At 42.4% G+C, this 25,039-nt stretch overlaps 1 protein-coding gene across 9 annotated transcripts in view; it reads right to left on the bottom strand.

Annotated features, from left to right (window-relative positions):
- adgrg6 (adhesion G protein-coupled receptor G6) overlaps positions 1-25,039 on the bottom strand; it is a 107,838-nt gene that overhangs the window by 27,580 nt on the left and 55,219 nt on the right. For 2 of the 9 annotated variants that reach the window (XM_076874202.1, XM_076874207.1), the window contains 21 exons: positions 24,791-24,856; positions 20,786-20,857; positions 19,732-19,836; positions 18,849-18,941; positions 17,351-17,428; positions 9,909-9,997; positions 8,998-9,050; positions 8,547-8,585; positions 8,289-8,434; positions 7,955-8,045; positions 6,807-6,895; positions 5,812-5,876; positions 5,585-5,718; positions 4,136-4,301; positions 3,906-4,046; positions 3,720-3,833; positions 3,301-3,346; positions 2,725-2,834; positions 2,379-2,506; positions 1,147-1,415; positions 419-503 (listed from right to left, as the gene is read on the bottom strand). In XM_076874202.1, coding sequence (XP_076730317.1) covers positions 419-503; positions 1,147-1,415; positions 2,379-2,506; positions 2,725-2,834; positions 3,301-3,346; positions 3,720-3,833; positions 3,906-4,046; positions 4,136-4,301; positions 5,585-5,718; positions 5,812-5,876; positions 6,807-6,895; positions 7,955-8,045; positions 8,289-8,434; positions 8,547-8,585; positions 8,998-9,050; positions 9,909-9,997; positions 17,351-17,428; positions 18,849-18,941; positions 19,732-19,836; positions 20,786-20,857; positions 24,791-24,856 — 2,179 coding nt within the window. Of the gene's footprint in view, positions 1-418; positions 504-1,146; positions 1,416-2,378; positions 2,507-2,724; positions 2,835-3,300; positions 3,347-3,719; positions 3,834-3,905; positions 4,047-4,135; positions 4,302-5,584; positions 5,719-5,811; positions 5,877-6,806; positions 6,896-7,954; positions 8,046-8,288; positions 8,435-8,546; positions 8,586-8,997; positions 9,051-9,908; positions 9,998-11,672; positions 14,411-17,350; positions 17,429-18,848; positions 18,942-19,731; positions 19,837-20,785; positions 20,858-24,790; positions 24,857-25,039 lie in introns of those variants that run through there. The other 7 variants (XM_076874203.1, XM_076874204.1, XM_076874205.1 and 4 more) reach the window with 7 other exon arrangements.

Below are 25,039 nucleotides of genomic sequence, written 5' to 3'. Positions count from 1 at the left end.
GAAAGTGCACTGGTCATCCCGTTATAGCAAACCCTGAGGACTGAGGGTTGCTTAAGGTGAGATTTTGTGCAGCTGTTCAGTTTGATCGTTTTTGCGAGTTTTGCAGGATAACAGACAGAATCAGCTGCAGGAGCTCAAGCACGTCAGCGCCATGCACACAGCAGTTTTTAACTCGAATCCTGAACAACTCGTTGTCCTTTCATCATAAACTTGGCACCGTGGAGCAGTTGTGCTAACGATGACGCCTGCATGTAACAAGGCTTTTCTTTTGTTAGCTAACTGACTGATTAAGCAACACTCTGATAAATGAGTTATTCAGTGACTTAATCAAATCCTGATTTTTCTGACAAGAAATCATCACGTCCATATTTAGTGACGTGGTTTGTAGACCTGTTATTGAGATTCTGGGCACACTTACAACTTTGACCCTCCTTTGTATTCTACTGCTTTGTATGCGTCTTTTTCCACCGCAGCGACAATCACAACCAGCACAGCAGGAAGACCTGGAACACACAAAGCACGCCGTCCGCACGTTAACGTCAGTCTCCCGGGTCTCTTATACTTGCATCACAATCACAGACTGAAATGGCATCAAACTGTTTTATCTTGTAAATTAAACCCACGTCCTCATATCAAGACAGAAAAGTATTCAACAATTATCTAACGAGGTAACGGCCTCCTTTTTTTAGTTTATTTTTTTGTGCATATCAGCGCCATTTAATCCCAAACAGCTCATAGAAATTAAAATTGCATCTCCAGTCTCAGGAGGATGATATAAATCTCAGAAGATATTTTCTCGGAGGAATGTTTGGTACACTGGTGCACATCTGTTCAGGATAGTAAAAGGTTTACATGCACTTAGACCTGTCTGTAAGAGATTATTAATCATATTCAACAGGAATGATATGAAGCTGAAGCTGTGCTGTGTGTTTTTGCCCTGAGACACCCGCAGCTTCACAGAGTTCCCGACCAAATCCACCTCCAAACGAAGACTTGACTTGTGCACAACAGTAGGAGCTTCAGTAATTATTAATCATAAATTATTCTTGATGCAGAGAAATGCTAAACCATGTTGGACACTTTTACTTTATTCATGATCTTTTTTTGTCTTTGTGGGTCTGTGTGGATCATCAGTGGGCGACTCACCCCACCCCACGATGCAGAACTTCAGGATGTACCGGCGGATGTAGGTGTTAAAGACTTTGACCAGAGCAATGTACATATGGACCGATTCTAGCCCCATCCAGGTGAAGGAGGTCAGCAGAAAGTAGTGGAGAAAAATGGCCACAGCCTTACACAGCCCATCATTTTTCATGGTGCTCAGCCAGCTGTCCAGCAGGAACACCATGTTGAGAAACAGCAGGGATGTGCTGAGGTTCATCAGGATCTTTGACGGGTAGTCACGTCGCAGTTTCCTGTAAGGACAAGAGGAGGAAAGCACAAATTTCTGCGTGGTTACATTCTGATATTGTCGAAAAATATATTTGCTGCAGTTTTTTCCGAATATTCTCATTCAAGTCAAAGCCGCATGCAGTAGCTGAGAGTTTCTCAAGTTTCTCTCTGGTTTCCTGCTCCAAATTTTTCTGTGACTTTGAAATTTATTGGTGATTCACAACATTCGAGCTGAAAGCCTTCAGAGCACCGTGAGCGTGACCCATGTGCGCTCCATTTACCCAACACAGAGCTAAAAACACACTAAATGTCTTTATTCATGCATCACTGACATCACTGATAAAAGTGATAACAGTGATGCACGCAACCCTCTGTCCTCCACACCATCCCATGCCTCCTTTTCGGAGTACAGGTGTTCACACCTGGGACAACAGGCTCTGCTGATTAGTGTCGTTTGCACTCATGTAAACCTGGGAAAGATGACGGTTTGGGTTTAAACAGATTCTGTATAAACAGCCTGCACTTTGAACAGTGATGCTTGGCTCTGGGATTTAAATGCGAAGCCAAGAGAAACAAAGGAGTGGCATTTATATCACACTGTTTTAGTCCTTCTGTCTCTGCAAAGTGCTTTTACAAGCTTAATGCAGCTTTTTAAGAGCTGAAAGAGAGCGATCCATGCTGCTTTTACTGCAAACCCAGAGGTCACAGCACTGGAGCCAAAGGACATGTCGTGCACATCTGTGAGACACCATCAGCTCCGACAGAGCAGCGGTGTTTCACACTCTGGGAGGAACAACTCAAGGAAACTACAGATGATGGAAATCTAGACTGTCTTCCAACACTTTGTGTAGTTCTGCTTTAACAGACTGACTCGCTTTTGTCACCAAAAAACAATGACATCATTGATGGAAAACACGGATGAGGAGAGACGATAGCCAGGCACTGGAAGCTGGAGGGTTCATACTGCAGCCGAACGGTGGACTCACTCGAAGGCGATGTACGTGAGCAGCGTGGCAGCAGAGAAGATGGCGGAGATCCCGCAGCCAATGTAGCTGATGAAGGTCAGGATATTGTTGTTCTTTTCATCGATGGAGGGCGAAGTCTGAGAGATGTCCTTAAGAGAGAGACGGCAACGACTACATGAATGAAGGAAACGCACATGAACAACAAAGAAGGCCAGAGGGCAACTATGGAGACCATCATGACCACAACAAAAACATGAAAGGATCCACACAACGTGACATGTATGCGGCGCCCGTGCCAGGACGTCAGTGTGACAGGTGTGTGAGGACAGCTCGGACACACACACTCACAGGAACACGGCGGTCTTACCAGGAGGACACCGAAGTGTGTGAGGTGGTCGCACAGGCAGACGGTTTTGTTGGCGGTGGATTCGGTGGAGTTTTTTTTGCAGCCTTCTTTGCTCCAATCTCCAGTTCCATCTAGTGGTGACACAGAGGCATTACAGCAAAGTCACCTCAACACAAAATGAAAATGTGTAATTAAACAGATGAAAAGATTGATTTCTTTCTAATAATAAAATATAATATAATAAATGTGGTTTTTTTATAATAAATAAAGCACTGCTCGGGATTCAGGAGCTCGAAATATTTCTGCAAAGTTTGAGGGCGGCTGCTCCGAAGCCAAATATCTGTATTGAGATAAGACTGCGCACAAACGTCCTCTTCAGTAATTACTGCAGTACTTGAATCTGTTGGTAATACGGCCTGAAAAGCTGCTAAATTTACCAGAATTTTCTGCTGAAAGAGCAACCAGACCAGAACGTCAAAGTAAAAGTGCAGCAGGACGGAGGTGTGACGAGCTGTAACAGCTGCCGACTCCCTTCTCTGCAGATCTGAGGACCAGTGATGAACTTGAGGTGAGTGATGAGGCGACGGACAGACTTACCGTTCTTGGTGAAGTTCCAGAAAACGCAGTCCAGAGTCCCACGAGCCTGAGAGGACAGAAGAGCAATGACTCAGCAGCAAGTTCAAGTAAGCAGACAATCAGAGCCACTCGTGACCATCACACCTGGCTCATTTCTGCATGATCTTCTGACACTGTCATTTCAAATCCTTCAGCACATCTCCAGGAACTACATTCTTACTGACAGTTTCAATAATATGGATTATTAATGTTAATAAATGTATTAATTAACCTCAGAAAAAGGGGAACATGAGAAACATAAAGGTCATTTATATGAAACAGACAACACAATGAAGCACAGGTCAAAGAAAGGAAGTGAAAAGAGTGACGCAAATATATAAATAATGTGTATAAAGTCCAAAAATGGAACAGAGAAGAAAGGAAAAAACGTGAACGCTCACCGGGTCAGAGCGATGAGCGATCTCGATCCTCACTGGGTCTCTCAGGTTGTGGATGGGGACGTTCACCACGCTGCTCGCCACCACGTAGCTGATCAATTCATTTTCTGCCTTTTTCTGAAAAACACGTCATGTTAAGACACCCTAAAACATCAGCCTTTGTGTGAACGTCACACCGTGACCTCTGACCTGGAAAAAACTGGGGCTGTTGAAGAACATGAAGCTGATCCTGGACGGTGTGTCGGCTTCGGCATGAGAGACTCTGGACAGCAGAGAGGCGGGAAGTGTGACCTGAGCTAAAGGATTCGGCCGCTTAGACTTAAAATCAATCTGAGAGGGGACAGGAAACAGTCAAAGCTAAATCAAAAAACACAAATCCACCTTCTACAGGAGAAAGTTTTGACTTTCCCAGCCGTTACCTGTGGGTCTGACTTATTTGGAGACATGAAGGCGCTGAGGGTTGTTTCGTTGAACATCGTCGTGTTGAGGGCCAGAATTCCCACAGCCAGATTCTTGGAATTGATCTGGATGGACGGACCATCAAACTGGATCTTCTGCACCAGCTCGTCCACGGTCTTCAGAGCTCTGCGGAGGAGGAGAGAGAAGCAAAGTATTTCTACGATGATTTCAAAGGGAAGCAAAACCAGACAGATATTGGTGAGAAACACAGAGGTGGCGTTTAACACGGCTGACTGAAACGCAGCTGAAAATGATCATGTTTGAAGGTGATTCATGTGAAACAGACTCAAACATGTGAGTCTCGTTTAAGTTTCAGTTTAATACTGAACTTTCCGTCCTGCCAGCAAACTTTGTGGCTGAGAGTTCATTAAGCGGCAGAAAGTTTCAACACTCTGACTACATGCTAGCTGATTGCTATCGTAGAAATGGGACACGGCCTCCGCGCAACTGAGGGCAACCTGTCGGTTCCGGTGATCATGCTGAACTGTTTTGCTGTTGGAGGTCAACTGTAAGTAGTTGTAGCATCAGCTGGTTGCCCAGAGGTTGAGCATGGAGCACTCTGCAATCTCCGAGTGAACTTTTGGTGGAAGGCGGCCTATGTCCAAACTGCTGCGGTCTCTCAGATAGGTTGGTGAAGCTTTGCAAATAATGTTCATGTGATTAATAAATACACACAAAACCATCACATAACAACCAGTCTGAGTCGGTCTGCACAACCAGTACAACCTGTCTATGGTGAAACTCGCTGCAATAGGAGGCTAAACTCAAGTTTTATTCCTATGCAAATGTTAGGTACTCATCCGCTGCTGTCACAGAGCAGTTAAATCTCCTACTTTCAGAAGCTACTGGACTCTGAATTTAAATGCTTAATGTAAATTTCAGTTTAAAGTGAAAAACTTTGTATGGAGACAGCAAATGATTTGCAGTTTTCACCGATTTATTCCAGTTAATCATCAAATTATCAGAAACTGACGATCCAAACTGATAGCAGACTTTCCACCTTATTCTCAGTTTATCGTCATCCTGATGCTTCAAAGTTTCTTTGCTAACTGCTAATTTTCACAGACCTGGTGACATTTGCAGAATTTCTCCAGTCACCGTACTTCCTGGTGGTGTGTGAGTGATAACTTTACATTTTTCAGATGTTTTGGTTACAAAATTAAGATTTTAGCAGATCAACCATCACATAACAACCAGTCTGAGTTGGTCTAAATTGTGACATTACCAATAAGTTTGATGTGTCACATGGTCCTCTTCCTACTTTAAAAACAAAAGTTGTATCCAAGATGGCCGACTTCTAAATGGCCACCATGGTCACCACCCATCTTGAGGAGTTTGCCCCCCTCACATATACTAATGTGCCACAAACAGGACTTTAATATCAGGTGGGCAGAGTAAGAAGTCTGTACTTGTCTGAGGCTGCCGGGACTGTAGCTGAGCCACTCATGACGTTGGAGATGATGGTGACGATGCTGGAGGCTAACGTGAAGTTGATCTTGGATACGTTCACTAGTTGTTCCACCTTTGACACCACTTTAGACACCTGGACACGGAGGACAAGGAGGACAGGAGGACACGGAGTCACTCTCCTGGTCACAGGAGGCTTGAGCGAACAGATGCCAGTGTAAACACTCACCTCTTTCTCATTCAGCTTGTTGTTGGTGAACGCTTTGAGCTGCTCCGCTACATCAGATGCATTTTCTGCTCAAGCAACACACAAATGGTTCCATTTTGTCACTTTCTATCACAACTTTGTGATATATCACAGATTAAAACACAAATTCAGGTTCATTTTCCAGTTCTGTGTCATTTCTAGTCTATTGACTTATAATTCAGGTTTAAAATAGTTTAATGTATAAAGTCTTGAAACTGAACAAAAATCTATATCTATTTGTCAAAAATAAGTGAAAATTAGAGTTTCATACAGGTCATCTTAATATTTTTGTTTTTCTTTTACAAATGTCAGATTTACTCACAGCAGCTTTAAAAGTGAATGAATATTTCTTTATATTTGTGAATTTATGTTAAATTAATTCTGCATGTTTGATTTTGCAGGATTATGGATCCTGATTAAATGTTATTGGAAGAAAAGCTTTTATCTTTCATAGTTCATTGTGAGATATTTATATTCAAACAGGTGTGAAAAAACATGCTCAATTATGCTCAGAGACCGTATGTCAAAAAGAATAGGTAAATAAGTATTTGATATATGAAGCGAATTATTTGCAGAAATCATATGTTACATATTTCAAACCATACCATTTTGGGGCAAATCAGAAACGGACGAGCAGAAAATATTGTAAAAATGTGACCCAGCTTATTATCTGAAACGCACAAAGAGTGAATAAAATGTTCCCACACTGGAAAATAACATTTTTAAATCTGTACTACGCTGTGGTCTCAGACTCTTTAACTTTGTTGTTAATACTTTTATTCTGAACTGCGGCAGTTGGAATAAAATAATTTAAAATCATGTATTTGCTTTTTTATTCATGCAAAAATAAAACAACTCAGATATTCAGCTGTCTATGTTTTTTTACACACAAAGCAAATGATGCATTGTTAGAATCAACGGTGTCGGCACGCCACGTCTACAGTCCGCTGTCAGATTGACTTTGTGTCTGAGCGTACCTGCTGACACTTGGATGGAGTCGATATCAGTGCAGTTGCTGCTGTCTGGATCTGACCAGTACGATGAGTAGTTCATCGAACTGATTAAACTGGGAAAAGAAGAGGTTATCGATAAGACATATAATTACTCAGCTTAAAGAAGTAGTCCTAAGTAAGATAGCCGGCACTGCTGCAGGCAGGTTTTGTGGAGGAATGTGGAGGAAGTGCTTAAATATTCAACAGCTTAACAAACCCAATCCTGGTCGCTCCAAACACACAGTTCAACATGCAGTAAAGGTAGTTATAGCACTCTCTGACTTTATCAGCCCACCCATCCGCCCCGACCTCCTCCCTACACTAACTCTATGACAATAACATCGCCTACTTCCTGTTTTAAGATGGTGAAGTAACATTTAAAGGGTTCAAATGGGATTTTAGCCCTGGTGTTTGCGGTCCGGAGTACGTGTGCAGCAGCGCTCTTCAAAGGTCCGACTGCTTCGTTCAGACTTTATCATTGAGTCTGCTCAACAGAAATGCTGCTGTGGAAACGTGTGATAAAAGGAGAAGAATAACCAGAACTTTAGCCCCACTGACTCCACAGTTAACCCCACTAAGGACCACTTCCCTCTGAGAATTTATGCTGAGGCACTCGTGGGCGTCGGAAGATGTCCTGCTTGTCATACTAATAAATCATAGATCACCATGAGGTGTATAACATTACAGGAAGATGAATTAAGTCAATAAATCAACATCAAATGCTGTTTCACTGAACACCACAGTGTCTCAGAAAGATCTGATTAAAACCACAGACTCTAACAAAGAAAAGATATGAGCTGCTTTTACTGCTGATTTTATCACAGTGGGGGTTCTTAAAATACATTTTGGGATATATCATGCAGTCTTGATTAATGACTCTCCCCAGAAACACGAAAACCTCACAATGATCATGAGAACAAAGTGCCTACAAAAGATGGATATGAAATAAATAACAGTTCGTGAATATAAGTGCAAATCCTAATATTTGCCTTGAACTTGTGCAAACGTGCTAGTTGCAAGGATGATGAAGGATTATTGTCAAGTGGAAAATAAGAATATGGAGCTGGAAATATTGCAATCAAATATTCGTGTTTGGCTGCATTCAGCTCATGTTTTGTGTGTGTTCGTGTTACCAGGTCCTCCATTTCTTGTTGGGGAAGCAGGGCTGGTACTCAGTAACGGTCGGTCTGGTTTCAGGCCAAGGCGGGTCGTACGGGCAATTTTCTTTAAGCAGAAAAAAACAGGAGTGATTTCACAGTTTTGAAGCAGACATACATTCATATAATGAAACAGGAAAAACATCCAGGGCACAGAGTGATCAGAGAAGGCGAACAGACAGACTTTAGACAATAAAATCCACAACAAATCAAATCCAGAGAGTTGTGTGAGTGATGTGCAGAAACCATACTTCTTTATTATCTCCGGTTCTTATTTTTCTGTGTTTAGCGTTCAGTGTAACCTTCTCACCAATCTGTTTGACTTCCACAGAGGCGCTCTGGATCTCCACACCCTCTGACACGCTCCCCTGTCTGAGCCGGGCAGACGCATCATCGATGAGGCTCAGGTTCTTGTTGATGATCTCGGTATAAACCAGCAGACCACGGCACTCATAGCTGCAGCAAAAAGAGACATGCCAGAATGACCTACCATCCTAAACACCTGACTTCTATGAGGTGGTGAGCACATAATGACAGGAACCTGCAGAGTTAAACAGAGTCATGCTACCTGCTCAGGTTTCCTGCAGTCTGTGGACTCAGCTGAACACTGGAGAGGGAAAAGAAGAGAAGCAGCAGAGATGAAAGACTACAAATGATAAATGATGCATGAACACAGTAAAGTACCTGCAGCCAGGAGGAAGCACATAAGTCAGACTTTTACTGTTCACCTCAAAATATGACCCAGGAGCGCAGAGCCTTACTGCTCAGCTTCAAACACCTCACACATCTGCACTCGTGCTCACAGGAGCAGGACAGTAAACTTCATCCTGGCGTGACCTGTCGCTCTCACAGGTCTAACTGTTTCTAACCATTTCTTTTTTCTCTCCTTGGTGTAGCTCATCTTTTTAGCTATTGTGAAATGGCTGAAAACGAGCACAGACCCAAACAGCATCACCCATACAAAAGCACCTTTGCCCTAGGTCGTGTGCACTTTGTGTGATAGCTGTTTGCAGGATTACCTGATGTTGCCCACGTAGACTTTGTGGATCCAGTCCTGAAAGGTCTGATTGAGCTGTAAAAATAACAGATCGGGTTTGAAGTCTGCTCAGCACTGAATATTAAACTGCCGCATTGGTGTGAAGAAGAAACTTTATGTACCTGCTTCATGAGTAAAAACTGTTCCAACAAATCTAAGTCATCGCTTGTTCAGGTAAAGGTGAGTCTTGCTCCCGACCTCTGTATTCTCCTAATCTTCATTTCTTTAAGTTCAGCAGCTCAGAAATTTTTTTCACTCCCATGTTATCTTAATTCAGTCTTAATTAAATAAAATATGACTTTAATCTTGTTTATCATAGACCTGGAGATGAAGTTTGAGTTCTGTTCAATAATTCTGTGCCAGTGTTTTACTGAACTCATGTAGTGTGGCTGTTTTGTCTCCCTCTCCTGGCAGTGAGAGTAATTGCACACTTGATCTTTTTGTTTTTTAGATATTCTGACACTTTTTGTTGTTTCATTTTTATCTGCAGCATCATACACTTTCTGCTAGCTGCTGTAGCTACACCACCACTATGCCAGTCAACCAGAGTAACCAGTAAAACCATCACTGCCAGTGCAGGGCTGCTGCCACAGACATTAAACTATGTTGTACTGAGACTTCCTTTTGTTTCATTTAAGAAGATAATAACTGGAAGCGGTTCTGAAATTTTAGGTTTTTTCTGTGTTATGTTTTGAATAAAATACATTTTACACAGTTTTTTGACTTTGTATTGAAAATCATATTTTAGTATATTTCTACGTTTGATAAAGTTAAGCTGCTCAGAGCTTCAACTAATTAAAATTATGAAAGAAAATCTAATGAGGTCTGTCGCTGCTGCCACGGTTACGCTCACTGAGGTCTGGACATGGATGAATAAGTGGAGTAAAAACTCACCCAAAGAGCCACGGCTGATTTAAGCGTCTCCCGTGTCGTCTGCGATCTGCTGTCATCCACCACAAACTCGAATCGGTAAAACTGCTCATCTGCAGACCAAGGTGAGAGCACAGGAGAAAGAAAGAAGAGCACTTCAGATTCGATGTGCAACAGCTAATTCATACCGAGCCTGTGGCACATAGCAGGAGACGGCCCGAGCGGTTTGAGCTGATCGAGTTATGTAAAAATCTCATTTTGAAGTAAAATGATGAAAAATGGGAACACACCGCCTGACAGTCATTCCCCTTTCTTTTTTCAAACTGCACAAATCAAGGAGTTGAAGCAGGATTTGTGCAATTTGAGTCTTTCTCAGGATTGTTTGACCCTTTGATCTGCGTTCTCACAAATCCACCTTAAAAAGGAATAAAGAGCACAATTATGAAGCAGGTACGTTAAAGATCTGTGGAGAAATGTAAATGTTAAAGAGTTTTGGGGTCTGAAATTAATTTCTTGTTACACAGACTCATTTAACTGAGTTTTTGTGTGTGTATTGATTTCCTTAAAAACAGATACGTGTAGAAAGTAACGACTAATGGAATCAAAACTGATTAAAGCTTATAAAAAAGGGAAAAAAGAAAAAAACTTTTTAACGCATACTTTCGGTTTCAGAGGAGGCACATCTAAGCTCTTCCTTGTAGGGCCCTCCATGCTCCTGCTATGCTTGACACCGGCCACGAGATGTCTCTCTAATATCTCTAATTGTTAGTAAATGCTACTGACTGGAAATGAGACCTCCACTCCATCAGGTCTGGAGGGAAATCCTGCAGGCTGCTTATCTTTGGTTATAAATATACTTTTCAGAGTTTCAGAGTGCCGCTGATTGATTTTGAATATTTGATTTGATAGCAGAAAGTAGCATGCGGACGATGCGAAGCACCAAAGCAGGATGCCTCCACCAAGAAGCTGCACGGACTGAAAAATGAATATAAGAAAAGCAGAAAAACTATGTAATAAGAAAAGGTGTTGGCAGTTATCAGAGAGGAAAGGAAAACAGGCAGAAAGTAGACTACAATCCCTTTTTTCACTACAAGTACCAGGCTAAATACCAACATCTGATTGGTCAGCTAAACTCATGGTTAATGAACTACAATGAGCCAGAATCACTTTAAACCAATCACGAGTCTCAACTTTGATGGGAATCCCGCCCAATCACAGCATTTGTACTGACATCTATGATTCGAACTACTGACCTGCTCTGAAACCCAACCACCTGAAGTGAGTATTCAGTCTTAAAGTCTTTGTGTTTTTAAACCAATGCATTGATATTACAACTCAACCAAAGACTGACCCATAACTGACTGTACAACAGCTGAACATGTCATTCTGAGATTATTCTGATTATTCTATTATAAGATTATCCGTTACTGGCAGCCAGAGCTTGGTTTCTTTGGGCCAACAATGATATCAGCCGGTAAGGTCTGAATCACTGTCACCTCAGATTAGGGAGGAAGTTGAATGGGGACCAGTAATGTTCTTCAGAACCAAAGAGGGCTGGTTGAATGGAGTTGGTTATGGGAACACTGTGAGGTGGAAACACCACAAAAACACTTAATAATACGGACACAGGTGTCCGTATGCATTTGTAATGCTGCTCAAATCAAAACGTTCTGATTCAGATCCTTTAAAAGACTTGAAGACTAAATACTGTATTTCTGCAATTTTGTAATATTACTGATTATTTATTTTTATTTTCTATGACAACAAAGTTGTTGCTGCATAACATACTATTCCCCGATGGCAGTCCACACTGACATGTAAAAAGAAAGCGTTGTTTACACCGGCAGGGCAGTGTGGGCCTGATGGATGGATTTGCTGTTGGGGATCCCAGACTGGGGTGCAACGTGGCTTTTTTGAGGCCGCTGCTGCTGCCGGCGTTAGCTGATGGACTGAGAGCTCTGAATGGAGGTGTAGGAGAGGAGATCTTTGGGGTTATGAGATGCCAACCACTGGCAGCTGCTGGAGGCGTTGGGGAAAAGTTGAGATTGTTGTCTTTGATCTTGCCAGTGCCGTGGTCTTGGTTCACGTCCCCCTTCATTAAACCTCCTGAGCTCTGGTTCCTGCTGTGATTCGACACATTTGGACTTGAGTTCAAACCTGGCTCTGAGGCGGTTAAATTTGACTTTGCTGCTGCTGCTGCATTCACGAGCACCGGCACTGGCCTGCTGCCTGTCATACTGCCCTCCGACACATCCAGACTTCCTTTTTCTACGAGTGCACTAGCATCTTTAGCTGCTGTGATGTTGGTCATCGCAGCCGGTGCCACAGGAGAGTCTCGGAGTGCCACAGCAGTGGTTGAATTAGACTCAGGTATATATTTAAAGCCTGCTGTGTTTGTGGTGTGGTTGTCTCTCCCAGGAGGTGAGAGCTCATCAAGCCCAGAAATGAAGCCATGATTTGTGATCTCGATAGAGAAGCCAGTGGGGGATCTGGAGGTGGAAGAGGGGGTATTAAGGTCAGAAGACTGCAGGGGGGTTGGAAGAACCAGAGCAACATTCGGTTGTGATGATGTAGCAGAACCAGGCTGATAACAGGATTCAGAAATAGGACAGGGAGTATTCTGCATATCAACAGGAGATGAGAGAGAATTCAGGGCAGATTGTGGAGTTACATGCTCATTAGGGTGATGGCCTGTTACAGCGCTTAAGATTACAGGAGCTTTGTTGCTCACAGGTGAGACATGCTCATTAGCAAAGTGTATCTTTGGAACAACATCTGCAGGGTTAAATGGAGCAGAGAGATGTGATAATCTCCCACCAGCAGTTTGCTTATTTGAGGCCTCAGATATCAAAACGCCGACTAACGTAGACTCATTTTGTGGCTGAGAGTGGTTTGTAAACTGTGATAAAACCTCATCCTGGTTAGGAGAAATAAGCAGGCGTGACTGGATGGACTCCATGGAAACTTGACCAAAAGAAAGAGATTGAGTGTTTGAGATAAACTCTTCAACTGGCTGTATGGTGGGTCTTTGTAAGGACTGTGCTGCTGTGGGCTGCAGGAATCTAACAGTAGGACGAGTGGGTGACAAGGACCCAATTTCTGTGTTCATCATGCTAGCAGGTGCTGCTGGCCATGTCGCCCGGCTGGGGAGGAGAAAGGAGGATGAAAGGGTGGAGACAGAGGGTGAGACAGGAGGATAGGTGTAAGACAGGTGCTGAGATGGAAGAAGAAGTGAAACACTTTCTACGAGAGAAACAGAAGATGACATGGAGGGCAAAAGGACAGGAAGCGAGGGTGTGAAGAAACTCAAGATTGGAGATTGCTGCCGTGGCCCCCTGGTGTTAGCCCCCTCGCTCAAATTGAGCCCATCACTCCTAAAGTTCTGAGTGTGTGCCTGACTGTTAGAGTGTGTGGGCAGCTGTGTGTGTGCTGAAATGTGTGTCTGGATCAGACGGCCGGGTTGTACAGTATTAGCTCGTGTCAGGCCTGAGACGTGTGCTAGAGCCATTCCCGGAGCGTGCCGGGGGGCTGTCACACCAAGCTGTGCACTTGAGCTGTCGCGGTGTGCCAGCATCTGGGACGGATTCAACAAAGGCGGAGTGGAGAGACTAAATCCACTGTCATAGCCAGCAGGGGCCTGCGAGTTGGTCCGAGTGCCAGCAGCTCCATTCACTTCTCCCTGGTTGTGTAAATGTGAGACTGCATGATGCAGCCTCCAAGGATCTCTGTTAACAGTCGGGCTGGAAGAATCTCTCTCTTGTGACCCAGACAAAGATTTCTGAGTCAGAACGGTTTCCTCTCCCATCATCCCCTCTGTCTCCCTGATGGAGTCGGTAAATGAAAGGATGTGAGAGCTTTGAGTTAAAAGGAAGACATTGGAAGATGATGTAGAAGAGGCAGAGGAAGAGGGCGGTTCTTGCTTTCCTTCAATATTTGCCCTGAGCAGAGCCAGAGTGTGATCATGGCCCCAAATACCAGCTGTTGGCAGCGAGGTCAAGCCAGTGTCAGTGTGAAGCACTGAACGAGTTTCTATCTCGCTCAAATCTTTCTGATGAGAATGAACTAAAAAAGGTCTGACTGACAGGCTAGCTGCATCTGAGGATGGCCACAAAACCACTGACAAATTTAGCTCTGATACAGGAAACTCTAATTGTGACAGGGCTGGACCAAAGTCCGGCACAAGCGCTGCAGGACTGGATACCAGAGCCTCCACAGATAATCTTGAGGGAGTTGGGTTAGTGTGACTAAAGGAGTTATCTGAAAAATCTTCTGCATGGGTTAATGTATGTGATCGAGTATCAGGGGACAGGTTGTGCACAGTGGAGGGCACTTCATTTCTGTTAGCTTTAGATAAACCACTAGAGGACTTTTCTGCAGAGTGGTATTCAGGGTGCAGTGCACTATCAACAAAAGGAGACTGAGATTCAGCTGGGGCTTTAGAAAAGAGAGGAAATGACAACAAAGATGCTGTGTCAACCGTTGAGTCCTCAAAGTTCTTTTGAAGATTCGAGGACAGAAATGACAACACAGACACTGGCATGTGAGCAGTTTCTGAAAGCCTTCGCTCTGCAGGCTGGGAAGATGATGGCAGGAGGAGGGAGGGGTACCGAGGAGCAGCAGAAGGTGGAAAAGGAACCAGGGTGGGCCAAAGGGGATCAGAGGCCAAGGGAAGGGTGGGGCTGAGTGGGGAGTACTGGGGTATGATGGTTTGAATGGGGGAGGCATGGGCGGAGGTGGCTGTAAATTCTAACTGAAAGAGAGAAAAGGGAGAAGTAGGAGGTAGGATACTGGATGAGGAGTAGTGAAGGCTCTGGAATGGCTCGTGAAAGGGAGGAGATGGAGGGGAGAGAATGGATGATCGATGGGGAATGACGTGCACAGAAGACTGTATGTGTGCATGTGCGTCTGTATATAAATTGTTAACCAGACTACTGCTGGCTACAGCTAGTCCAGCTTTACTGCCCAGAGGGTTTAAAGAAAGTGAGGATATCTGGGCCTTGTCTTCCTTCTGTGGCACAAAAGAGGAAAAGATTTGTTTGGGGAAAACCACCTCGGCGAGGAAAGAAGGGGAGCTTAGATGTGCCATCGGCAAAGAAGGTGTTGGCTGCATGAAGAGGTGGGATGAAGAGGAGGGAGGAAGGGAAGACGGCATTGCTTGCAAACTCAGTCTTTCCAGTTGTGCATAGGAACTTTCCTCTTGTTTCTGTCCACTTGGACCGCTGCTCTTTGGAAGCTCGTGGTGGGTTTGAGCTGTTGTCAAAGTCTGATTAAGAGTGCTGATGGATGTTTCTGGTACCAGTAGGTCTGGTGAGTGATCTTTAAAAGGCTTGATGCCTGCTGCTAGGATGCTGAGCAGGCTTTCTGAGCCATTATGGAAATGTGTTTGGGTGAAAAAATGTTCACTTCCTCTTTCAGAAGGAGTTGAGGGTTGGATGAAAAGGTGGGAAGCACTTTGCGGGTCTGAGTTTCTGGCATCAGGTCCAGTATTGGGTTCTTTGGATAAGGCATCAAATTGATATAATCTATAAGGACTCCTTTCCCCCACAAGTTCAGTCATGTCATACATGAATGGCCCAGAGCCTGATGAATATTCATTATCCGGTATCTCCTGATCTGTCAGGTTACCCGCAGCAGATGTTTGGATTTCACCACCACTCATGTTCAGGAGTGACCATGATGAAGCAACAGGTTTGTTCTTCCTAATGCCAAGTGCTGATAATGATGACAAAAACAATGACGACGATGATGACAGTGGTGCTAGCCCAGCCGCAGCTAATGCCTCACTTTTATTCTGCTGCAGAGGTGACCCCTGAGGTGAACTTGAAGTATGAGATTCAGGAAGGAACTTTAAGTCCTGAGTGGTGGTAGAGACCTCCGTTTTGGAGGTTGACTGGTGAAAAGTTTTTGGTTGGGACGTAACAGAAGAAATATTTAGATGAATGGTTGCAGGCGTCGAGTCTTTCAACCCATCTGTGTCTTTGAATCCAGTCGTTGGTGTGAATTTAAGCCTGGCTGTGGATTTGAGATCAGCTAATGGAACAGCAGGTTTTGTGATGTGAATCTCCACCCTAGGTGGTGCTTTAGTGGTAGCTTGATGTCTTCCTCGGTTTGGCCTCTTCCTCAAAGGGGTTGAAATGTACCCCAGGGAAATCTTGGATCTTCGATACCGTGGAGGTCTTTGGAAGGGAGCAGGGGGTCTGGGGCGGGTAGCTTCAGATGGACCAGAGGAACCAGGGACTGAAGCTAAGAATCTGGATTGATGAGCTGAATGATGGGGACTGGGGGTTTGAGCGGGGGGATTCAAAGGACTGGACGTAAGAGATCTATGAAGAGAAGCTCCTCCAGGAGGATTGCGAAAAAACGCAGACCTGGTTTGCCTGATTTTGTGGACTAAAGGAACTGGATGTCTAGGGGTTTGGGAAAAAGAGAGTGCAGCAACAGTAAATCCAGAAGTCTGTCTTCTGAGGTAACCAGCTGGCCAAACAGTCAGGGACCTGGACTTCAAGGCCATTGGCTCAGGTTGCTGAAGCATAATTTGAGTCTCCTCCACTGTCACCGGGATATGGCCGATCGAAGCAGATGTAATTATAGTGAAAAAGCAAGTTACATACAATAAATAAAGGTAAAAAAATGCATTTCAAAAATAAACCACTAATATAGGACACGATATTTTTACATAAGCCATCTCAACATCCTTCAGTCACAGACAGTATTGTAGGATTGTACAGTGATTACTATGTCTGTAACAGCGATATGAAACAAAGGAGTGCATGAACCATACGAGAAGAAACCAAAGCAAAAGATATGACATGACTATAACTAGGTTAGGCTGATTAAGCAGTTAAAGAGCTAAAAAAGGAGAAGGAAACAAAAAAGACCCCCAAAAATAAAGTTTCATGGGCCTTAGATCCTGCAGTGCAAACACACAGCTATTAGCAGAAAAGCCTCACATATTCCACAGGAATGATGAGGATTGGCTAACACTGATCTTGGTTTAAGAGCTAGACATGGAAGTGTGAATGTTACCCCAGGAAGAAGCAGCAGGAACAGCTATGTTAGTCTCTGGTTGGTTAGTAGTCATGAACTGCAGCTGGCCAGATGTTTCTGGAACAGTGTGTAGAAGAAGAAATGAGAGTAGGGACTAAAAGAATTAAACATGCTGGAGAAGAGTAAGAACAAATCAATGTATTATTAAAAGACGAAGCCCGAGGCCTAAAACTATCCTCAACAGTATATGACAATCAAGATCTTAAGACACAGGAAATAAAGGCCAAGTCCAGATAACCAGAATCAACTTTTTGGGGACACGTTTATGTTTATAAGAGCTGAGGCTGTGGCACAACAACATCCAATCATATACAGTTTCTGTATCTGCTGCATAAATACTACTGTTAAAAATCCATGCAGTTAGACAGTGACAGCATTATTCATGCCAGTTTTGGCAATGGTATTACTGTTCCTCTTACCATGCAGGGTGGGGTTAGTATCTGGATGGTTAGTGGTAAAAGATGAAACAGCTGCCGTGCTGCTGGTTGGCTGTTGGGCTACAGGAAGTAAACAATCACAGATTATCAGTCATCTGAACTGACACATGCTGTCGCTACATCGCAGCCTCATAGAGCTTCATATAGAAATGCCATATTTCTGATGTAATGTGGTATCAGTGATCAGTGTCACAAATAAACTAGAAACAAAGACAGTGATTAATATGAATACGTCTGTTGGTACATCCTTCCTGCTGTCGCCAAAAAAAGCGCGCATGATATATGTTATGATGCCAGCCGCTGCATGTTGTGACCACATTACATAAATCAAACTAAATTCTTTGAGCTGAACATAACACGTTAATGAGCATGAACACCAAACTCCACCACATGTGGAACAAACTTCCTTTGTGCTCCATTGGGCCGTCCTTGTACAGTAACAGGTGAGTGGCCCTGCAACCTGCAACCATCAAAGGTCAGACAAGCACAGGGCCTCACAGTGGACTGAACGCACCCAGAAAAGTTGGTGTGAACGTACCTGTGCACCCTCAACTGTAGTCACAAACGAGCAGGTCACAAAATATCCAACAACAGTAAAATAAAGTGTAAATATAAACGTAAAGTAAAGCTGTGTTTTGAGGCATGGCTTTTATTGTAAGGATTAAAAGGCAGCTATTGAATGGAGCTAGCAACATATGAACGTCTGTATTAGATGTCGTCGGGATGTTTGTGAAAAAGAGCTGCTTTTTGGAGGGAAAACAAAAAAACACAGTGACACTGACAGAATAACAACTGATTCAAAATGCTCACAGTGGACTACATCCTATATTAATGCGTTCAAAATGCATCAATATGAGAACAACAGCAGGTAAAACAAACCTAAACTGTGGAGACGTCAATACGATGCTGTATGCTTTATTGTGCTTTAAGTTGAATTTAAGTTTTGGTTTTTTTTTTTGATTAGTTAATAATTCAGTAAATCATGCGAAAGCAACTTCTCGCTTTGTATCTGTGAAAGGACCCACTCACTTCAAGGCAGTGAAAGGCCTTAAAAGCCACTTCTTCTTCTAACTACCCGTCATTACAGCACATTCATGAAAACATAAAAACCTCACTCAGTGACAATTTATACGAGTTTTTCCACATGTGTAAGTTTTCTCTCCTTATTCTAAGACTAATTTGAATCAAATCCATTACTGGATTGTAAAATATGACTACATAATTATTTTAGTTTATAAAAACTACAATATTTTGAACTTTGAAGTCACATCATTTGGGAAAAAAAGTAGTGTTTCGTGTGATGGTTACAAAATCCTGTGACCATTTACCATCGTGTCCACTTGGATTTGGGTTTTAGCAGCAGCTTTTTAATCTTTCTTTAAAAAAATGATTAATTACAACAAAAACAGCTGTTAACAGAGTCATAAAGAATGGCAGCTACTGACAACACTGTATATGAAGATAGTGTTAGCTACCTTACCATGTGCTGTGCTGCTGGATGCAGAAACATTAGTATCGGTAGATGCAGAGGTAGGAGCTCTGGTGGTGGTGGTGATGGTAGTATTAGGCAAAACTGATTAGATCAGATTGGATTATGTCAGTAACACAAAAGTATCTTGGATTCAACGACACATTAATGATGCATTATGAGAAATGTGAAACTTGCTCACTGAACAGGTTATTCTAACACAAACAACTGTTACCACTCACTGTTGAGGTCAAAGGTCGACTGCCAGAACAATAACTGGTACAGAAATATTCTATCTATGCTGTTTATCTAACACCACAAATACCACTGATTAAAGATTAAATGTTATGTAGTCACAGGAGAGGTAAACTTTTAATGTTAGGAATGACAAGGAATTGAGTCGTAGAATTCACCTGCATGGTTAGCAGGTAAAGACTAAACTGTTGTTGTCCTGCTGGTAAGGCTGCATAAATCCTGTGAAGATTTTCTTCTTCATGTGACTGTCTGCAGATACAATAAGCTATGCGCCAACCTGAAGGAAGCCTATGATGAAACTTAGATGTGTAATTTTACTGGTATTTAATTTTCATGACTAGACTGGGAGGGGTCCACCTGAAAAGGTGGCAAAATTATTTAGCCTGATGACATTTGGGAGATAAAAGTCCTCATGTAACTTTCAAGTAACAATTTCTCTATGTACACACTGTGTATATGTGTTCTCTTGGAACCCATTGATTAGTCTTATGGATTAGCGTTTAGAGGTAACGGCCATTTTTGAGGCTTCCTGTTCAGCCTGTTTAATCGTAAACTCAATAGTTTAGGGGACACATTCATTTATTATTATCTTTGTTAGGTTTTGCACAGGAATCAAACATGAAAGCAGATGAAGCCTTACCAGAAGAGGAGGGGCTGGTTGCAGCGGAGGCGGTGGTACTGATGATAGAGGTTAGAGGCATGCGAGTGGAGAGAATGCTGGGAGATGGAGTGATGGTAGAGAGGACTGATGATGACAAATCAAAGGATAAGGCAGGACGAGAGGATGACACATGCAAAAACAAAGTGGTTTTAATGCTAGCTTGAGCGTGTGCTTTTTCCCAAAGCCCAGTTTGAGTGCAAATGTTCCAGAAGGTCTAAAACTCTCACATGCACATATTACAAACAGATATATATAATGTAAGCAGCACATATCGGTGCTTCATTAAAATTCCATTAAGAATGAAAAGTTCTTATTATCCTAATCAAACACAGAGAGCTGATTTTTCATAAATTCCTGGGAAAGTTCATTTAGAGCTACAACTTTTCAGTTGGAAAAAGGACGACAGAAAGGTTAATTGACTAATGAAAAGTTTGATGAACTCCGTCTTCAAACGCAGCATTAGATAATTTACTCGTCTGTCAAGCGGACGGGTTCATCAGAGCTGAATTAGTTGAGTATTCTCACAGGTAGTTAATGAATAAGAGAATGACCAAACTGATCTTAGAGGGGCAAAATAGCTTCAAGCTACTTTTCATGGCTTCCTGGAAGGTCAAATATGGCAGAGCTAAAAAGGTTTGAGATTTTTATGAGGGAAATCTCTCTGAAAACCATTAAGAATAACGGCTTTGTGGTGATGAACTATAACTGAGTTCCATAAAAAAGGTCTTTCTTTGTGGATGTTGGATGAACCCTAAAAAGTTTATCCTAAATTAGAGTTAGATGAAACAGAAGAAAAAAGGGGAAGCCTCTACAGAAAAGGTATTTGACTGAAAAATCCAGAAGCTTAAAACCAACCAAAAATGTTTAATAATCATTTAAAAAAAAGATGGAAGGAAGAAGGGAAAGTAGGGGGAGGAACCGCGAGGTGATGATAAAGCAAAAGCACTGAGGGGAACAAAAATGGCACAGAGAAGTGGAGAAGGTGAAGATGGAAAGGAAGGACAGAGGCTGCATGAAGAGGAGGGTTGCTTACCGTGGGTGTTGGCATTAGTAGTGTAGATGGTGTTAGTGGAGTCAGTGGATGAGGTGGCAGGAGAGGAAACAGCTGGTGGTAGTGACAATGTGATGGGATGAGAGAGAAACAGATGCAAAGGATGATAAATGGATGTGATGAGGAATGAACATCTTAAATGTACACAGTAGGGGTATTGGATCTGGGCTTCTCAAGTGTTCTCAGCATCGTTAATAAAGAATGCAAATTATTCAACAGTTATGTAGTCATAATGATAAAAGCTCTCTTTTTTTAATCAAAGCTGACTGTGTGGGTCTGTGTACCGCTTACAACATAATCACACTAACCAGCAGCAACCAACCAATAAGTGATGTGGATTTAACAGCTGAGACTGTGGCTGCTGTCAAAACTTACCACACAGTCCGGTTTTTTATTTTTATTTTGTCCCGAGCTTCCTCTCCTGCCATCGTCAAGCTGACATACACAGCTCAGTCTCCAGAGTTTCTCCAAGCTCTTGTTGACCAAAGGGTTTAAAGCCATGAGACGGTTTACACAGATTAAGTTTGATTATGTCATGTGGAAAGGCTTGAGTCTAAGCATGGTCACAGATGAGGTTTTGAAACAATGAATTCTGTACCATCAAAGGGATTTCAGAGGTGGACTGAAACAAGAGGTGATAAAGTCTACTCATGAAAAGAAGTTTGTGCTTCAGAGTTAAAGTGAAGTCAAATGTGTTTGGGAAAAAAAAGACAATGCTGCTCACTCACTTGTGGTTCCATTTAACTTCTTCCACCTACATCTCCCGAACAGAAGTCAGAGTTATGTTTTTCAGGACAGCTACACCTGAATTAGCTTCACCCACTGAAGCACACCCACTCAGGCCTTCTTCACTCCTCAGACCACCACCTTAACTTTCTAACAGCTCTACTCTTCAGCTGACCATTTATTCTTTGTTCCATCGAGCTTACGAGTTATTATATTATCACCCTTTCTAATGGCTTGTTGAGCTGTCTGTGCTCTTAATTTCTATCCTGCAACACAAACTGTAGTTTAATTGGCTTCACTTCCATGCTCTCATGGCGCAATCGCACAAAAACTGACCTTTAGAAATACAGTATGTCCCTCTGAGGCTTCCATAGTTCTGGACAGTGTGAGAACTGACATTTCACATTGGGTCAATTGGGTCACTTTACTAGTTGGCCCACAGCTACTGTTCTGACCAGAGCTCACTGGTAAGTCTTGGATCATGTGACCTCTTTGAGCAAAAGAAACTGGTGGAGGTCCATTTTCCTCGAGGGCCACAATCTGTGCAGGGACAGCATTCCAGTTTTAATGGCTATGGCAGCAGCTGAACGGCACCCTGGGGGATATAGCTTTAAAAACGTTATTTTGTTTCTTCGGGTATGATCTACTTTGGAATTAGAAAATGTAATTAACCGAGCATTCCTGGATAGATTCTTGGCAGATCCACGTAGACTGGTGAGAGTAGGTGACATGGGCCAAATGCCCATTTTTATTCTTTCCTCCTTTATCAGCCACTTGAACTTATGAAGGCTGATTAAATGAATAAAGCAGAGTGAAGCATCTGTCTCCATTTCAAGAATGTCCTCATTTGAATGAATCTGACTGAGATTCCATTCCCTTTTGCTTTCTTTTCTTGTCCAGGCTCATTAATGTCACATATGAAGCCCAAAACCATAAATCAAAGGGTTTTGCAATCTGCACGACTTTCTCTTTTCTCATATGTTTGCTTTAAATAAGAAAACTGACCCAAAATTCATCTTCTTTTTGTGTATTCACCAAATCTTCAGTGTAAATGTTGGAAATTTTAATTTGTAACTGTTTTCTTCATGTCCCAACTAACAGTTATGCACCAGTCAGTAACAGAAGGACCTAACAGCAAACACAGATGTGATGATCAGGAGGTCACTGAGGGTTTTCTGGCAGAAAAGCTTTAGGAAGTACAATAAACCCTGGACAAAGGAGTCAAGCACAGGCGTTTGACCCGGGAGAACGAGGTTTGTATCACAAAAACTGTCAAAGTCAATGACAGCGTGAAGAAGTTCATAAGGTTTATTGCAGGTTTAGGTAAGGACAAGCTGTGCTCTTCAAATTATGCAGCGTTGGCTTCCAAATTCCAAAACTCTGACATCACCAGAATGTGACCGGCCTGCAGTATCATTAAATGCGGTTCTCTAGAAACACCACAAACAAAGTTGTTGATCACAATTATATTGATCTTCTCACCTCTTGCCAGATTCATCCTTGAACAAACTAGCATCTCTTCACTGTTCAGAGCAGTGTGACAGCACTGGGAATGCTTAAAGGCTAGAATATGTTCAGGGCTTTGGGGAAAGCCAAGGATCTCGATCCAAACCTGAGCCTGCTTTCATTTAGAAAGTTTTTCTTAACAGGATGTTCTAAATTCAATTAAGCGTCTTTCTCTTATGAGCACATTCCCAAAAAACCTGACCCTTAGACACTTCTTCACAAGGTGGAAAGCAAAGCTTGACAGAAAAAACCATCATAGTGTGAAGCTGAATAAGAAGTGTAGGCACCGATGCACTTGGTTTACCTTTATAAAAAGTTCATGTGGTCACTGAGGAAAACTTTTATATAGATGTCAAGGCTGTACAATGCCTTCTGTACTTGAACAGTTCAAAGTGTATACACTGTCAGGTTCAGCCCCAGCACTATAGCTCTTGTATATATTCCATTCGCCTTCAAACACTCAAACTGTCACTTTTTCATGGTCAAAACTCTTTTCCCTTCTTACTTCCTCTGAGGTCCTTACAGCCCTTGCATTTTTCACCAAACTGTAACACAGTGTGAAGAGCTGACTAAGAACAGAGACTAATAGATATTTGACAGTTTTGACAGCACTAATGTCAGAGGGAAAAGACATCAATGCAACCAAGGAGATGCGATGCAATGGCACAAACCCCATGTTTAAAGAACCCCATAATTTATTCTTGGTATCTGCCAATCAGCTGTTCTGAGCAAATATTTATCTGAAAAGGTTAATGTTGTGCTAGATTCACTTTTGTGTTCTTCACTTCTGTCTAAGCTCTAATGAACTTTGACTGGTGTGAGTGTGTCTGTCACTGTGATCTGGATTAAGCAACCAGATGTAACAGAAAAGGTAAAGTCAGTGACTCATTAAGACAAAATCTTACAGCTGATTTTGTTGTGAGACCTACGGAGACCTACCTGCAATAGTCTTTTACCATTTTTACTTCATAATAAAAATGTATGAAATTATGCAGACTCTGAAGCAATTTTGTGAAAAGATGTTTTCATTTAAAGGAAGAACTGATCAAAAATGTTTGTTGTCATTTGTGTTTTACATATGATTTCACTAGCTGGGCCCACGTCCTCATTTTAGGTTTGACAGTGTTTTGGTAGGTAAAAGTGAATGCTTTGACATGAATTGAGCTGCGGTTTGGGGAAGGCCTCGAAGGGGACTGGCAATGGCTCCCGGGCCTGGCAGATCCCCATACACTAAATAGAAATGAAGAAGTTAAAGAATTGAGAACAGGGAGGGAGGGTGGGGCACGTAAACAAGAATGAACAGCTTGCAGAACTGGGGGAGCCTATATACAGTAGATGACAACCGGAAGGAGCGTGTTTGGAAGCGTGGTCCTGCTCCTGAAATTCCGATACATAATCTCCAGTAGTTGGCGTTACCCAACATACTGATGTTATCTGTAACTCCATCAGTTCAAAATTTCTGTTAGAAGAACAGGGTATTTGTCTTTTTGTTTCTGGTTCTTTGGTCCAAGAAGAAGAGTATGCATGACCACAGACAGTAATACATTATCGTTTGATAAACTTCGATTTAACAAACTAATTGAATTTACTTATTAAAGATTCCTGGCAACACTTTTTTCTTTACAATAAAAATGCTCAAATGCTCAGTGCAAGTCTGGCCGTGAACATCACACACAACAAACAACAACAGAGGACGTTCACGGGGGGAAAGCGGTCTTTTCAGCAATTGTGTCAAAGAGTGTGATCGTTTCGTACCTGGGCAGCCCAGCGCAGATGGGTCACAGTTATTATTGAGGGTTGCGTTGCTCACTGGGAAGACGCCTGGGAGGAGAGGAGGAAAGATTTTTAGTCTGATAAACACAATGAAATCTTTACACTGGTTAATGCTTAAAGATTTTTTTATTTTAGAAAAAATAATCGCAAAGTATAAAAAAATTTTTCAAAATAAAGTAAAAGAAATGAAAGAATATATATTATTCATATAATGATGTCATATTTTAAGCT

The sequence above is a fragment of the Maylandia zebra genome, linkage group LG15 (assembly GCF_041146795.1).
Source record: "Maylandia zebra isolate NMK-2024a linkage group LG15, Mzebra_GT3a, whole genome shotgun sequence".
In the NCBI taxonomy this organism is placed as follows: Eukaryota; Metazoa; Chordata; class Actinopteri; order Cichliformes; family Cichlidae; genus Maylandia; species Maylandia zebra.
This window is presented reverse-complemented; position numbering and strand designations above follow the sequence as displayed.